Source organism: Buteo buteo, chromosome 7, assembly GCF_964188355.1.
Source record: "Buteo buteo chromosome 7, bButBut1.hap1.1, whole genome shotgun sequence".
In the NCBI taxonomy this organism is placed as follows: Eukaryota; Metazoa; Chordata; class Aves; order Accipitriformes; family Accipitridae; genus Buteo; species Buteo buteo.
Window position 1 is genome coordinate 28,482,161 of NC_134177.1, and position 17,040 is coordinate 28,499,200.

The following is a 17,040-nucleotide window of genomic DNA, read 5'->3' on the forward strand; positions in this document are numbered from 1 at the left end:
TTAAATCCCCAGCCTATATCAGAGGCTTATAGAGGCAAAATTCACTATTTCTCTAATTATTCTCTGTGGAGGAAAACCTGGCTTATCAGTCAATCAACAATGGGAGAATCAGAATACTGAGATCAAAATACTACCTACTGTAATCCTGAGGAAGTTAGTAGATTATCAAGTGTATGTCGTTTGGAAAGTGGATTAGTTTCTAAACATAGCCACTTACTGCTTTAAGGAGTGTCATGTTTAAGAAGGGAAGTTCTGGCCTCTCTGAGGAATTAGTCCTGATCTAACTTTTTAACAAAAGTTCATCCCTACCTTTTACAACGTGCTTTATAAATTAGCTGATCAACTCCTTGAAGAAAGTACTAACTTCCAGGCACATCTTAGAATGCCCAATCTTCATAAGTCTTAACTGTCTGAAGAAATAAAGAAAATAAATAAATAAATAATTAAATACTTAAATCACACAGAAGAGAGCACAGAGTAGAGTTTGAAGCTTAATGCTAACTAAGTATATATGCACATTATATTTGCCTTGTCTTTCTAACTATGGGAAACCATTTAAGTAAAAGGATATTTACCAATACTTCAAAACTTCAGCAAGATAAAAATGCATAATTTTTAAAGTTAAAAACCCCACACTTCTCAATTTAGTTTTCTGTAGCCACGTTTTAAATATATCTATACAGGTCTCAGCTATATAAATACTATACAATGCAGTAAGAGCTAGCAGAAAAGTTCCTTCAAATGTTATCACAAAGGAACTATTTAAAAGATAATTGTTACACTACTATAAAACTATTTTTAATCCATATTCTACCATAGTTTCAGATTCATTGACATCCAGACAGACAGTGCAAGTGCCACCTGAACTGCTATAGCATTATAGTATATTTTCTAACCTGGGAACTACAAACTGACTCTGTGTGGTGCTGATCACCACAGCATCTCCACTTGAAAGTCAATGAGTACTCAGGATGCTAAGCAGGTCCCTGAATAGTACCTTTAGTCTTATATTGAGTATTTAAATGGATTCAGTCATAAGCATCTGCCACTCCATTACAAGGACTTTTTAAGGCAACAATTTGCTTAATGTTAATATAATTGTATCCATGCATTAATGCTCTTAAGAAGATGATTGTAGAAAGGGAAGGAAGAAGGCCGATCTTTCCTAGATGGAACACCAATACACTGAAAGCTGGTACAACTGAAATGCAATAGTAATCATTCAAATGCAAGACAGCACTAAACCACACATTCCTATCAGTAGGCCTTTAGCAGGAGCGGAGAACTCTCATCATCCTGAAAAATGAGGAAGGTAATGACAGGCATGATAACAAAAATGAGAGGGCCACAATTCAGTTGACAATACATTAAGAAGGAGCACCTTTCTTAATACCGTATGGAACAAAGAAAGGCATATTGCTGTGATTACAGAAGTAAGCAGAACACCAGGAAACACGCATATCATGATATGCCAGATAACAACCTACGATGCCCTTACGTACTTTCTGGATGACTACTGGTATTAAGGGCAGCAGGGCACAGCAGAAGGGGGCTGAGCAGAAGCAGAGTGCTGATGTGCTCACCAGACAGCTGCAAGCACCTGCTCTGCTCTCCAATGTGCAGGTTCCTGGGGGTCCTTGCATAAGTTCAGCCCATAAAGCACTCACCTGTTACACACACACAGTTTAAATCGCCAACACACAGTCTTTCTTACAAACAGCCAGCCAGCCTCAATTATTTCTGGCTGAGAAGCTTGTGCCTCTGATTTCAGCTTTTATCACGGCACCGATTAACTAGAAAGCAGGAAGCACACACCTTGAACTTGTGTGGTTTGAGCACAGCAACGTGAGGGACTTTGCGAAGCTGTGGAGAACACCACCAACACCTGACAATTTGCTACCCTGCTGCGGACAGCTGTGCCACAGGGATGTTCCTCTAAGGCAATCACCAGTTCCTAGGGCCTCCCAGAAGCAGCCTTGAACCAAATAACCCGGGTCCTTTCCAATCCTTGGGATTTACCTGCGTGGCACCTGCAACCGCCCGCCCCTCACATCAGGCTCCGGCAGAATGCTGCTCCTGCCCACTGGCCATGGCTGCCCACTCTCCCCTCACACCCCGCAAAGTCCCCGAAGGCCTGGGCTGCGAAGCAGGCTGCTACGGGGTATTTGCTCTGCCAGCTGCCCACCCACCCCAGCACCCCTGCCCTGCGGGAATGGCCCTGGGGGAGGGAGATGCGGGGCTATGGCGGCGCTGCCTCAGCACCCTTGGCTGAGTGGCAGCCCTACCTGCCGTGGGGCTGGTCTAAGAGGGAAGCTGGCCAGCCCCACTGCGGCGTGGTGGCCCCAGTGAGATGGGGACTCCTTCCTCTTGGCTAGTGTGGGCTGCAAAAGGGACTGAGGGTGCCGATTTGCCTTTCCCGCCCGGCCCTCAAGGGAGGATGCAGCCCCATGATGGCGGCGGATGCAGCCCCAAGATGGCAGCAGTTGCAGCAGTTGCAGCTGAGCAGTCCAGCCTCCTGCCTAGCTGTGAAGAGGCAGGCCTCGGGCCAGTGCAGCCCGGTGGAGGTGATGTTGGAAGGAGAGGACTAGGTTATTCCTTGGGCATCAGCGGGGAATGCAGTTCACTCCACAGACCCTTCTGGAAGGCTGTGCGGGGACCCTTCAGGAAGGCAGAGGGTGGGATTTTTCTGGAAGGACCCCTGAGGGGCACAGCGCTGGCTGGGCTGAGGTAAGGCTCTCGGGGTGCAGGCAGCATCCCTGGGGGCATGTTTTTTTCAAAGACCCCTGGGGATCTGCCAGCACACTGCTCTGGTGTGCCCAGGGTTGGGGCAGGAGAGCTGCATGGTGTAGCTCAGGGTGGAGCATGCTGGGAAACCCTGAGGTAAAATGGGGTGAGGCTCTCGGGCAGAGCCTCAGCAGCGTGTGTGAAAACCTGCTCACTTTTCCCCTCTCTCCTGGTGTATACAGCAAAGATTTCAAGGCTATCTAAAACAGAGAACAAAACATGTATTTACTGCCACTCCTCCTCACCAAATCCCAGGGCACTTCTAATAAGCTAGGAGCAAGGATTAATGCTCAAGCAGGTGGTCAGAGGTCTCCCAAAGAAAAGTAATGCTCGTGCAGGGTGTTTACATCCTGCTGTGAACTAGAATAGTCTCTTTCATGCCAAACCGCAAGCTGCTCGTTGAAACCTGAGCTGAACTTCCTTGATGATCAGAGGAGCCCAGTTAACTTTCAGCACAGCCAGGTTTCATTTTCACACCTCACCAAACTTGCTCAGACAAGAACCAGATGTATGAGAATACAGTGAGCTCCTGTTCTTGGGACATTGCTGACCCAATCCCAGGCAGCATGTATCTGGGGGTATGCTAAAAAAAGGTTACTTTCCCTCAAAAGATTTCCTGTTCCGGTTTTTTTTTTTTGAGGCTTATGTGGTCTGTGTGGTTCACATAAATGCTACATTTTTGGCAATCTACATTTAGCTAAACCAAAGTTCTGAATCCTTTCACATATAGACTTTCATGAGATAAAGCCTCATATTTTTCACGTGATCCAGTTTCTTCCCCTAATAAGAGGCAAAATGCTGCTTTAATGTACACAAAGGCTGCATATTCCTCAGAACATAGTGTGTAGAGATCTGCCCGTTCTGGCTTTTCTCTCACTGATATTGGTGACATATCTGCATGCACGCTGGCTAGCAGATTAATTCCAAAGCTCCTCAGTGTTTTTTGTACAACCTAAGATGAAGTTCATAGCTTCACTGCTATTGGCACACAAGCTAGTTAACTAGTAGTAGCTTGGGTCCATTTACATGTGCTGTAGTCACACCTTCAGTTCCAGCGCAGACATCTGCTGTTTATATCCCAGAGGATGTTTTAATGGATGGCCGTCCGGCAATGACTAACTCATGCAAGAAATGGCTCTAAATACTGCAGTGTATTTGTGAATAAGTTATTAAGTGCTTCAAAGCTCAGAGCAGTATGCTGGGAAATAGTCCAGCCAGATGGAAATAGTCCATCAAATACCGCAAGAAAGCCAGTTGCTTACAGTGCATCCCTTGATCACTGTGCAGATTAGGGAGGATTTTCTGTCTTCTTCTTGGCTGAATAAATCTCTAAGCACTAATGGAGGATTGCCAGCAGGTTCTAGACAGTCAGGAGTATCACATATCCTGATCTGTTTTGGGGGATTGCTCAGACAGTTGAATAATTCTGCTGAGGGCCCTGTAGCTCCTTTTAGGATTTCTGGAAGCCAAGATGCTATTTGTAGGGCTAGAAGCACCAGAGTTTTGAGTAAGACAAATGCAGCAAAGCAAAACTGATCTTTTAGAAAAAGGCGGTGAGAAGAGCAGGGAAGGCAGCAGCTTTCCAGTAGGTTAGTTCCATCCTGTTTCCTTAAGGCATGTTAAGTTTTGTTAATGAAAGGGGAGAGGGGACTAAGGCAAGACTGGAGGATGACAGGTCCTGGAATCTCAAAAGAGTCATGAGATAGTACTCCCTAGCTGCAGAAATACTGGAAGGAGTATGGAGGACCAGTGCTGCTCACTGATGATAAAACTCGTATCTCCAAACAACTTTATCTGTCTTAATGCCTCCTTACCTACAGTCAAGCAACTTAAGAGAAGCCAGGGCCCTCATTTTAAACAGATTTCTAACCATCACATTCCTGGAGGACATCTTGGGAGTAAACATAAAACACGCTGAAATACAGATTCAAGAAACTGCCTTCTGGCAGTGGGAGGAGAAGCATTACTCTCACAATTCTGAAGCTTGACTTGCTGCCACTGGGTACTTGGGGCTGGTCACTGACTATGAACAGGAAAGGGCAATACTCTGGCTGTTAGTAAAGAAGTGAAGTCTCCATCTGGAAGAGGCAGGTTCATGTTCTGTTTCAGGTCCTGTGCTGTCTCATCCTGGAAGTATTTACTCCAGTCTTTCCCCTGTACCTACACCATAACAATGAAAGCAAAAGGTTCTTCCAGTTAAAAAAAAATGCAAACAAGTAGAAAAATCCCCATTGTGCTAATGATAGAATAACTTGCAGTGAGTTTGGTGGCATGATTTAAATAGAGCTATTTTTTGCAAACATTCCAGGTACCATTAATGTTAGTGCCAGCTTAAAAGTGTCTGGTTGCTACTGTTGTTGCTAGAGCTAAGTCTAATAAAAGGAGTAATCAGTCATGATAGGACTGAAATGGGCTATACCCTGTATAAAGATTTTATTTCTATAGATTCTAAACAGTTTATAGGAGTTAAAAATGCTGTTTATTGCCATTTCAGTGGGCCTTTTCACTGAGCATTAGCAGAGTTTGTGACCACGAATTACTCATCTAAAACCTGCTTATATCAGCTACATATATATGGTAAGTAGTTTAAATATATATAGAATATATACATATAAGCTCAAATTGTACTCTATCTGCAACTAGGTATTTACTATAAATCATTCTGAACTGGAGCTTCAATATGATACACAACCACAAGATATCTGTTTAAGCTATATGGGCCTTCTGGGGGAACATCAGGGTTGAGCGGTCTTCTGGGTAAAGTCAAGGTTAACTGCATTCCCAGGGCTCCAAGATTTAATTAAGTAAAATTGCTGCAGCCTTTGAAGATGGGAAGTGTAGTGTCAATGCTGAGTATTGTCTTCCCACTTCAAAAAGGTATCTTTGTAGAGTCTGGCAAGCAAAGCATGAGATTTAAAGAACTCCATTCATTCATTGTGTGACATCAGTTTATCTCATCACCTAACTTAAGAAATCATCTCAGTACAAATCTGACCTTCATAACTGGAACAGCTTCTCAACTGCATTGTACCGTGTTACCTTGTGTCTGCAAATTCTCTGTTTTTTACCTCACATTTCAATTCATTAACTCATGGCAGCTTGCCCTTCAAAATTCCCATTCTTCTGAAATTTCTCAGCTTCCTGTATACAGCCTCTAGTTACTTGTTAATATGGAATTGTGACAATTTCGATGTCAAATCATTTGACATTTTTGATCTCTTAAATACCTCAGACTGTAGCTACCAAATGCTAGAGTAATACTAATGTATTAACAGGTCAGGGATAGATTGCCCAAGGATGGCAGCAAAACCACTGGATTGATGATTATGAAAGTTACTTTCTGAGCCCACTTTGCAGAAAGCCTTCTTACAATATGCTTAGAAACACATGGGAAAATGAGGTGGAGGTGAGGATAATAGAAATAAAAACTGTGGGGTGGTTTGGGTTTTTTTAAATTGTTTTTTTCTGGGAGGTGGGGTGGTGGTTTTAGAATCTTGGGATGGGGAAGCATACTCCTATCTAGAGCTCTTGTAAGCAGCTGTTTTTCAGGCTGGGCAGAACTGAGTGGGGAACTGGGTATGGCCTAGCAGGAGCTTACACGCGCTCCTCTGGAGTGAGGGAGGTAACATCATCATGCTTCTGCTATGAATAACTTTTAATTTAAAATAGCAAACCAAAAAACCTGGACCCATTCTTCTACACTACACTTTGTGCTGAAGAAGCTGTGGGGGCTGCATGGTAATCGTATCTGGCAAGAAAAGCTGTTTCCAAATATGAATCAATAGTCCAACACAAAACAAAAATTGGACTTGTGACTGCAGGTGGTGGAGGGAAAATTACCTATCACAGTGGGGCACTAAAATTAATTCTTCATAATTGCATTGATTTCTCATCAAGTTATAACAAAAAGTTGCTATTTGGGAAATTTGTTTTATCTTAAGACTTTGAAGCCATTTCAGATACTGGACTCTGTGAAGACAAGCAACCCTGTATCTGGGCACTGCATGCAGACTGCTTTCTAATTCACTTTCTACAAATCATCCTGATTTTGTTTCATGCTGGAAATTCCTGAAAAGATGTTGTAGGTAAAAGAGCTGGTCTGCTTAGGGATAGAAAATGGGACTAGAGAATTGATATTATGACTGTTTGAGGCAATGGGAAATTATTATGTGGAGTAAAGGGATTTTGTACTTTCAAAAAGATGATGAAAATTTGGGAAGAACTCAGGACTTAAAACTACCAAAAGCCTTTAAATAGTTTTTCAGTTTGTAGTGTGCATATTCAAGAGAACCCTAATGCTCTAAGGTTCCTTTTTAAATTCCAAAATAGACACTCCTACAACTTAGTCATAAATGCTTTTTCCCTGGAAAAGTGAGGGAAGACACCTAATCAGACATGAGAGAACAAAGAAATATGCTTTTACCTGCACGAAGGTTTTAAAGCTGAAGATTGTGTACAGTATGATAGTGCAGGGCTAGATTCTTTTCATGTAAATTCCAGTGCATCCTCTTAGCACTTATCTGGAAGAGCTGAAAATGACCATATTAACTATAGCAAAGTGTAAGAACTCCAGATCAAGGAGCTTTAAGACTTGGTCCAAGTCTATATGACTTATTTCCCTAAAATTGCTGAGACCTGCTATCATGGCTTCTGCTCAGGATAGAAATGCTGGGAATGTTGACTATCCGAAGGATGTAAGTGTATCTTATTTTAACTGTCATTTCATTTGCACTTACCAGGGCCAGAAAATAGCTTAGGCAGGCTTGTCTTTGTTGGTTCCTATGTCATTATTCACATCATAAACAGCTGGCATTAGAGAAGAAATATTAGTGTTAAAAATATCTCATGTAGAAACCCCTTAGTGGTCAAAGAATTGGGAGGCAACAGAAAGATGAAAATAATATGACTTTGCCAGTATATGACAATGTCATGTTCTTCTGGGAACAAACTAAGAGGAAGTACCTTAGTAATATATGCAGTTTTCATCTGCATCCACTCCTGTAATTTTCTCAGCTGACAGTGTTGTACAAGTTTATAGGCTAGGTCAGTCATTTGCTTCTTGACATTTCTTTGGTTTGACTTCTGCTTTCCTGTCATTTTCTGTGTCAAGTGTTCTTTAACTGTATTTAAAATTGGCAGCAGTGGTGATACAGGTGTTTGGCATGGCCACAATTGCTTTCAAACAAAGATAGTAGGCTATTCACCTCTAGGGATGAGAGAGCAGGCAAGAGTTGTGAAACTTTCTTTCACATGAACTAGTTTGCTTTCATGCTCAGGAGTGAGGAGTGCTAGCTTGCTCCTTGTGTAGAGCAGACTATCACACTAAAGGCTATGGTAGCTGCCTGCTGGCATCTGAAGCTCTGTAAGTGGTACCCTAATCAGCTGCAGGTGGGAAAAGGTAGGGGCTGCTGCTGCGGATTACTCAAAAGTTGTGTTGTATCAGAGTAAGCATCATGTGGAGATTGCAGGTACGTGTTGTTGGCAGTGGAGGGATATGGCTAGGAGGAGTGAATGCTGGGATGCTGTCCAGCTCCTTTGCAATTGCTAGAGCCAGCTTCCTTCAACATCTGTACTCAGAATTGCTTGCAGGAATAGAAATGATGTTCTGCATTATTACAGCAAGCTACCACAGGAAGGTTTGGCTCTGTAATTCATTGTATTTTCTCTTTCTCACATTTGTATGAACATGAAAAGAGAGGGAAATAGTGGCACCTGTACCCATCAGAGGAACCAGGTGAGCCAGACAACTTGCGAAATATATCAGACAAAAGAAATGTGTTAGGTTTTCTGCATTTCGTTTGCCATTTATTATGGACAGACTGTAGACGGGTGTGTAGCAGCTTTGTTTTTACCTTTTATATTCTGAAACACCCATTCTAACAATACAATATATAACTCACAGGTAGTTGTAGGAAAATCATTGAGATTAGGTCAAGGTGGTATTTAATATGATTAAAGATCATAAAATTGGATGTTAAGCATTTAATGAATAACTGCCATGTCTGATGCTTAAGAGCGGTCCAAGATGAAGGAAACTTTGGGTATTAGATCCTCCATATGTTAAAAAGGACAATGTTTCAAGATATCAGAGGTTGTGATTATTTTTTCAGCAAACCACAGGTTGATGTCTTCTTTACTTGAATATCCCCCTGGTGGTGGTGGAAATAGTTTGAAGAAAGCATAACTTTCTGCATGAAGTTACCAGTAAAGTTAATCCTGTTGATTAAAATGATGTATTTTAGTTGTTGATGGTGTTGAATTCTGGTAATTGATACAATTAAACCTAAACCCTTAGGTCTTTTCTGTCACTAAGAGTAGGCTAAAGGTCTTTAAAATTGTTCTTAACGTACAAATTTGAGCTGTCACAAGGCACAGATGAGCTACTTAATGTTTAGCTAAAAATTACTTGGTTAATCTCTTGCATACTTACTTCATATTTTGGCCTATGGAAGGGCTATTAATTATTTCAAAATGTCTTGGCGCTAGTCCATCTGCAAGACCTCATTTATTCTTTTGAAATTTGTAGCCTTCACAAGCTTGGCATCTACGATATCACAATGAATTACTGTGGCTAGAAGTCTCTGGAATTAAAAAAACCCCTCCTCTGTAAGAACATAATTTTTTTTACAGAGTTGGGATTTGTTCTGAGGAAGCACAGTTGGCAACAACAACAACAAAAAAATTCAAAGATAACAGATTTTTCATCCCCCGCCCCCCCCCGAATGAACAAGGGAGTACTGATGCCAAGGACTTGCTCTTTAAATAAATTGAATCTTTCTCTTCTCTCTTGGCAATGGCAGGAGTATTCTTGTGCTGTATGACAAGGCTAGCTGGTGCTATATTTATCTTGTAGCTGTACACACATTTGCAAGAGGTCGTTAAATAAGAGAAAGGCAAAGAGCCAATGCAGTTTAAAGAAAGTTTGTTCTACCATAGTCTTAACTTCTTGGGTTGGCTTAAAGACAAGACTACAGATCTCTGGTGGATTGGGGAATATCATTAGTGATATGAAATAAAAACTTTCCTGAGTTGTTTCAGGAAAGATCAGGGCTTTGTGGAGAAGAGGGGAAAAACGTTTTTAAAATGGAGTTCAATAAATGTTTGGGTGCATCAGCAGAAGAGGAAAAAGGAAGACAAGAGGGTGGGGAAGATGATATTAATAATGCTGGCAGTAGTGTTGTACATGAAGAGCTGGATTTGGTACAAATGTACCTTACTTGTTTGCCTGAAAGATATATGAAAGCAAAATTCACTCTGACAGCGTACCTGACATGCTGGCTGTTGCTGAAACTTTGCAAGGTAAGAAACTTTAGTACAAGTATGTGATATTTTTAAATAACTTCCTATGTGCTTAAAAGACAAATTGATGAAAGTCTTTGCTGAAGCATTTGATAATTCATTAATATGTACTATACAGTTACCCTTCATGGCTTATTACTAAAAGGAGCATTGTAAATATTGACGCTGCACCAAGAAACAGGTGATCCAACAGGCGAAAAGCTTGTAGGGGCTAGTAATGGAGTACTATACAAAGCAATACACTAGTAATTGCTAGCCAGTTTCTCTATATATACTGTTATGTAGTTGCAAGGGATTTGAGATTGTTAGGTTAATTTCTAGGTGAAATTTCTTGTAGTGCTCTTCATTGGTTTACATTCATCTCTTGTGTTGGATGAGCAACAGAATGTATTTTAGTCCTGAAAATGTGAACATTATAAAACCAAAGAATTGGGGTTTGGGAACATTTCTGTTGAAAATCATAGGAAATCAGTTTTGAGGCTGTGGTGGGACTTATTTTAAATGTGATGTGGGCACATCTAATTAAGATACTTTTGCCTAATGTGTTACTGGATAGGGAAGAATCAAGGCATTGGACCAGGTATAAATGCTGTAGTTCATTCCATTTCACCTTGCAGAAAGCTGCTTTAATATTCAGATCCAAGTAAGGAAACATTCAGTCCTACAAAAGTGATATGTTTAAGGTTTTAGATATAAGCAGAGAAGTACTGAGACATTTGAGCTTAAAATACCGGTGGTTTTATGCATAGCAATGCTATATTAGTAAATTTAGAATATGTAGTATGTCTTCCTTTGTATTATTGCATTCAAGTCTTACTCTTGTAGGCATTTAGTTGATGGGCAGATCACCCATCAAAACAGATGATCAAAACAAATGTCAAAGCAACAGTTGCTGGATGTTTTTTCTTCTAAAGTATGTGATGGGTGGGAAATACACAATGATGATGATGTGGTGGAGACCACAGGTGTGGGGCCAGGTGGTGACTTAGCAGCAACAAGCCCTCTCCTACAGGCATCTCAACATGTGTGGCAGTTTTGTGGCTGTAGCTGCATCATTTTTTTTGCCAGCATAGCTATGCAAAAACTATAACATAAAAATGTAAACTGAACAGTACTAACAGTTTTATCTGTTAGATTGTGAGATAGCTTTGTTTCCTTATATATTCGATATTTGTAGTGCTTTTGCTCTTGTCTATGGGTAGGTTTTAACATGTGGTGTCAATTCCTTGCATTAGGGGGCAGATACAGACACTTTCATATGAGTTTTTCCTTGTCATGTTTTCTTCTTGCTTACTGCAGGGATCTTTTGTGAGGTTGACTGAAAGGGGTAGGAATCCATACAGCTATGTGGGGGGAGTAAATAGCCCTAGGGCAGATATCAGAGCAACAAGTCAGAGCCTTCATGTGAGGCAGAGTGCTGCGGCAACACACACTTCCTGATGGTTTTGCAGAGTGCTGATCCAAGGTGGGGAAGGTTGCACCTTGTCTGGTTTCTAGTTGGTTTGATTGGTTTTGTTGTGGTTTGACCTATTTGCAACCATTGAATGTGTAGGTTTTAAGAGCCATACCTATGCTACAGAATGAGCCAGAGCTAGTGGGTGTACACCTAGTAGTTGGTCTGGGCGTGTGCAACATCTTCAATGCCTTGGACTCACTGCCAATGTGTAGGTTTTTGTGTATTAAGTGTGATGTGTGCAGGAAACATAGAGTGGCATGCACACGATGGTCTTGTGCACATCTTACCCTTACAATAAATGGTTGTTTTTAAACCTGACAAGTGGCAAACAAAATGTTTGGGTTTGGACTGTGTGGCAGTGCATCTGTAACAGACTGTTAGAAAGAAGCTACAGCTTGATGCAAGGAAAAACATGAAATGTCACTGCCATGCAGGGGAGCGGGAACTGACAGTGTGTAACAGAGGAGACCTAATGCTTGCTCAGCTCCTTCTCCAAGTAAGCCCATACCTGTGTGGGCTCCACATGGACTAAACTGTAAATTGCACAGTATCATTCAATACTTTGTTTAGATGCTTATATCTGGAGTATGCGATGGTTGCTTCATTTCTGTGTGGATAATATTTCTTAAATGACAGAAGAGGTATTAAAATACATAAGCTAGGAGAGGTGCTTCTGTCTGCGATTGTATCTACTTGCATATAGCTTTATATTTGCACAGTGCATATAAGTGCTTCAAGACAGGAAGGAACAATTCATACTGCATGAAACTAGAGTGAAGAAAGGTAACCTAACTTCTGTTAAAATCACAAATTTATTCAGAAAGCTTTCAGAGAACCTTACAATGCCCTGGCTAAGCTGAGAGGATAACTAAACCTCTAATTTATGAATACTTCTTTCTTGCTGAGCTTTCTTAAAGACTGTTCAGATTTGAGACCCCATTTTCTTATTTCCTGACACTCTTCCATGACTTAAGTCTCTTCCAAGTCCTAATCCATTCAAAAAGTGCTAATTTTTTTCTCCTTCCCCCCACAAGAACAAAAGCAGCACAGTGTTGCTTTTTTTCAGGTTCTGCAGCTTGGCAGAACCTAGCAAGCCTGCCCTAGTGGGAGGGGAGGGAAGGCCAGCGACACTGAAATGGTGCTGCTGTTAAAGAGGCACCCTTTGTAACAGCCTGTGTACATCTCCTATATATCAAAATTATTCCTGTTCTTGGCTACAGGTAGGACTCCAGGTACTTATGACTTGGAAAATATCAGAGGCTCTCTATAACCCCTCATCAATGCTACTCCAAAAGGGGAAATAGAGTTACGTGTCCTTTCTGTAAGTGGTGTGGAGAGAGCTATGTAGCCCACCCAGTCTTCTGTAGACTACCATCTGGGAAACTTCTCACTCGTGTGTCCCCAAGGTAGGCTTCAGTTTCTAGGGGTCACCAAAACTTGTGGGGATGAGAGAAAAGACCTTGAATCTTTCTAAAAGTTCCACATGCCACAAAGGTTATCCTTTTAGCCAGTTCTCCTTTTCAAGCTCGATTTATGAACATCGGACATTTGCAAAGAAAGGATGGTTAGGGACTCATTTATAGATGCCTGTCAACAAGTTAAGCTTTTTGCTTCTGTACAAAGATACATTTGGCTAAACATTACAGGTTGCCTGTAGATGGAGGTTTTCTAATCTTCCATATATTATCAAAGTCAGTTGTTCTCAAGCTGTCTTATGAAATGGTGAGTTTCTCCTCTTGGGCTAACGTGTTTTGCACCCAGTACCCCTTACTCGTAATGAAACCCCTTGGATCTGTAAGGTTGATTTGCAAACCTTGTGAGGGCGGGTCTGCTGCTAGATCTCAGACTTGGGCAGTGCTTCCCTGACATTTTTATTACAAGTGTTGCTATTGCACACACATGGATTTAACTAAACTTCATGTCAGACTGCATGAGAGTACACACAGATTGGTGTTTGGTTTCTCACCTGCTAAACACAGTCTCTCCTCATTCTGTTAGTGTTAGTCATTCCCACCATAAATCATTTCTTTATTTTCCAGTTCACGGGTGCTTACCTGTATTGTGTCTAAAGATACTTGCTCACAGAGAAGCAAACAGCTTTATAAACTTTAGAGAAGTTTTAGAAGGAAATTATTAAATTAATGCAGTCTCCTGTGGGCTGTCCCTTTTTTATGTATAAGAATTATTTATATTTCTTTAAATAAGCTGATTCCTTTCTAGCTTAAATATAATAGTTAAAATAAAGGGTTCTGAAACACTTTGAAACAAAAGGTACTCACAAAGGGAGATGGACATCATGTTCCATACTGATTTCAGGTCGCACCAAGTTTTCAAAATAGAAAATAGTTAGTATGTTAAGCTTGTGAGAAACAGAATAAACAACAAAACCACCCTCAAAATAAAAGCAGGCTTTAATTCAGATTTAACACAAATTTAGTTGAATTGATTCTCCATTTCAATAGTTTACAATACTTCAGTAATTTTCAGTAACTCTGAATATCAAAACCAGCTGGTTACTGCATATAATTTCCCTGTTACTTGCTATACTTCAAGCATTTTCTGTCAGCTCACCTGGTATTCTTTTAACAGTCCAAAATCCATAGAGAAGGCAAAATAATGGTGAGGCAGATCTGTAATCTAATTTCTTGTCTGTGTGCTGAGTACTAGGTTCTACAGAGCTTCCAACCGCTGTTGCAGCATAATGACTTCAACACTATGAACTTGTACATGCTACATAAACCTACCACAATGGATCCCAAATGAAATATAAAAGTACTTAAATCTCTGTCCTATAGTTTAGGGCATAGGGGCTTAATTCTCAGCTATGCAATTGATTTATTACTCTGCATTCATAATCTTACTGTGCTTGGCTGAGCTCATTGCTTTTAAAAGGGGTAACAAATGTGTGTGGTTTCTTGTTTTTGTTTCTGTTTTTTTTTTTTAAATTTTGATTTTTATTTCCAATTATAAACATTGTAAAGCTGGATTATCTTTCTGTATGTATGTGGCAGTGCTAAAGGCAGCCTATTCAATAGTATGGGATGAATCCCTTTCAAGGGGAAGGAAGAGCCTGGTTTTCCTCTACTGTGAATGAATTTTCTAGCCATTAGGCTGTGGTCACAAGGAAGTGTAGAGGCACTACCTGCCTTCTTTTGCCATCTGTTTGAGGAAAAAAAGGGTGCAGAGAGGCAATTTTTAGCCTTTTCTTATTTGCTGACTTCTAAAGGATCTTCAGTAAAAGTGTGGCCCCTTCTGGAGATGTAACTTATGTATTCCGTACCTTATTTCTCATGCCAGGATCTACAGACAACAGGTTGGAAGCTCTAAGACGTAGGTGATTTCTTCAGGAGAGGGATCTCTCTTCAGGTTCCAAATAACAGCCCCCAAAAAGCTGTCTAGTGGAGGGAGGAAGGGGTTTCAGATTTGTCCTCGCTGTTTTACAGTGGTTAGATACAATTGCTGCCTGCCAAACATGCTGTTACTCTGTTTTTAACACTCTCCGTGTACTTTACTGAGAACCCTTAACTGTTATAAGTTTTAAGCACCAGAAAGCTGGGTCTGGAAAGCCCAATTTGAGGTTCCTATCACTTTTTTTAGTTTGTTCCCAACATAACTATGGTCACAGAAAGATTTTTGGCAGAGGAGGGAGCTGAACCTTGATATACAGAGTGTGAGACAGGGGCTTAACCAGTGGACCATCCTTCCTGTCCTGTCCTGGTAGGTGGCAGTTGGATCAAAAAATGAAAATACTGCAATGGGAACTGGCTGGCTCCCTTCATAGTTATTCTCCAGCTACCTTAACATAAGTGTTTGTTGGAAATTACAGGATTTTTTTTTTAGTTATTTGATGTGCTTACATGATCTTGCCGTGTCTGTAACTCCTCCCTGATAACTTTTGAACACTCTGGCCAATCTCAGCAAAATTTGAGTGAGGTTAAGTTACAGAGTTCACATCAGGGAGGCACAAGTAGGTAGTCAGGGAGTGTAAACAGAGACTTAGCTAATGCCTCTCCTGAGGGAAAGGCTCCTGCATAAATTTATCCCTTATTACTCATCAGAAACATTGTAAAATGTTTCCATTTCCTCACTGGAGAACTGCAGATCTGTAGGAAACAGGACTATGTTGATTCAGCTGCTTGCAGAAATGCATGTTTTCTCAGTAAAGTGATTTTTATTTGGCTGTTAATGGAACTCCACTGAAGCTTACTGTTAGCCTTCAGTTCTCAGTGTAAAAGCCAAGATTTTTAAGAAATGCAACTTGAGACAACTGAAGAGGGATGTTTTTCAGGAAGCCCTAAACATTCCCTCCCCCCTCCCCTTGGAACACTGACTTTTTAAGCTGTCTCAGATGTGTCAGCCAGAATACTCAATCTCCTTTCACTTATTTGCCAATATTTCATTTTGGGTCAAGCTGCTAGGGTGAACATTCTGATTAGATACATTCTTAACTCCTAAAACATCACAAGCTGTTCTATGGGGCTTATTTTGTTCAGGGGGGATATTTCTGATTCAGTTTCCCTTTAATTTATGCCCAAATTTTCTGAATTAACTTGGGCCAGAAATACTAAAGCAACCTGGTTTATATTATAATAGTACTTAGAGTGCTGGTTAGGACCAAGTGCTGTAGAGAGACAAAGCAATGGAAATGGAAAACAGTGGACGGAAAATTGGAATGTATTGAATCTGACAGTGAGCTTGGTTCAGATTGGTTTCACGTTCTGGGCAGAGATTCAGTTCTTTATGTGTAGTGTAAATCATTCAGCATGTGCTGGAGAGTTTGACTTCCTCCTTTCCCCATTCCAAAAAAGCCAAGAATTGAAATTTTTCCAGGATATTAAGTGTTCATCAAGCCATCTGCTGGATCCAGCCCTGAGCTACAACCAGTGTGTTCAGAGAGTGCAGGGTGTCAAAGTCTTATACACAGAACAATTCTGAAACATTCTTTATAAAGCCTGGGGTATGACCGTTGGAAAAGCCAGCCACATCCCTTTTTTTACAATGTCATTCTCTTAAAATTACCACACCTTCATTTGTGTGTGGGAATGTATGTTTGTGTTCAGTAGCTACTTTTCTGTGAAACAGTCTTTCTCAGCTATCATGCTCTCAAAAAATGCTATCAGTCAAAGCTGTATTAGTTTCTTTATGCTGTTAATTTAAACCCAGTTCCTGCAATGAACCTGCAGACTTTTGCAGCACTGGAACTCATGAATCAGGGCAGAACTTTCTTGCTGATTTGTGACTTTATGATTAAGTTTAAAAAAGAAAAAAAAAAAAGGACTGAAATCCTGCATGACCATTAGAGTACACAGGGTGGATTAAGAACCTGTAAATAGATGACTGAAAACAAATTACTACTTCTTGTGCACACTGGAATATTTGATGCTCTTTCTAGGAAGTTCCTCATTATTGCAGACATCTAAGAAGATGCTGTATTTTTTTTCTCCTCCTGGTGTTTTCTGTTGGAAGAAAAGCAGAGCTGGTGTTGGACAGAAATAAAACCT

At 40.8% G+C, this 17,040-nt stretch overlaps 1 protein-coding gene across 1 annotated transcript in view; it reads left to right on the forward strand.

Moving 5' to 3' along the window:
* The first annotated feature begins 9,725 nt into the window (after nucleotides 1-9,725).
* Nucleotides 9,726-17,040, forward strand: part of ARHGEF4 (Rho guanine nucleotide exchange factor 4) — a 247,389-nt gene continuing 240,074 nt past the window's right edge. Inside the window, exon 1 of the mRNA XM_075032005.1 lies at nucleotides 9,726-10,083. Coding sequence (XP_074888106.1) covers nucleotides 9,868-10,083 — 216 coding nt within the window. The 5' untranslated portion in view covers nucleotides 9,726-9,867. The remainder of the gene's footprint in view (nucleotides 10,084-17,040) is intronic.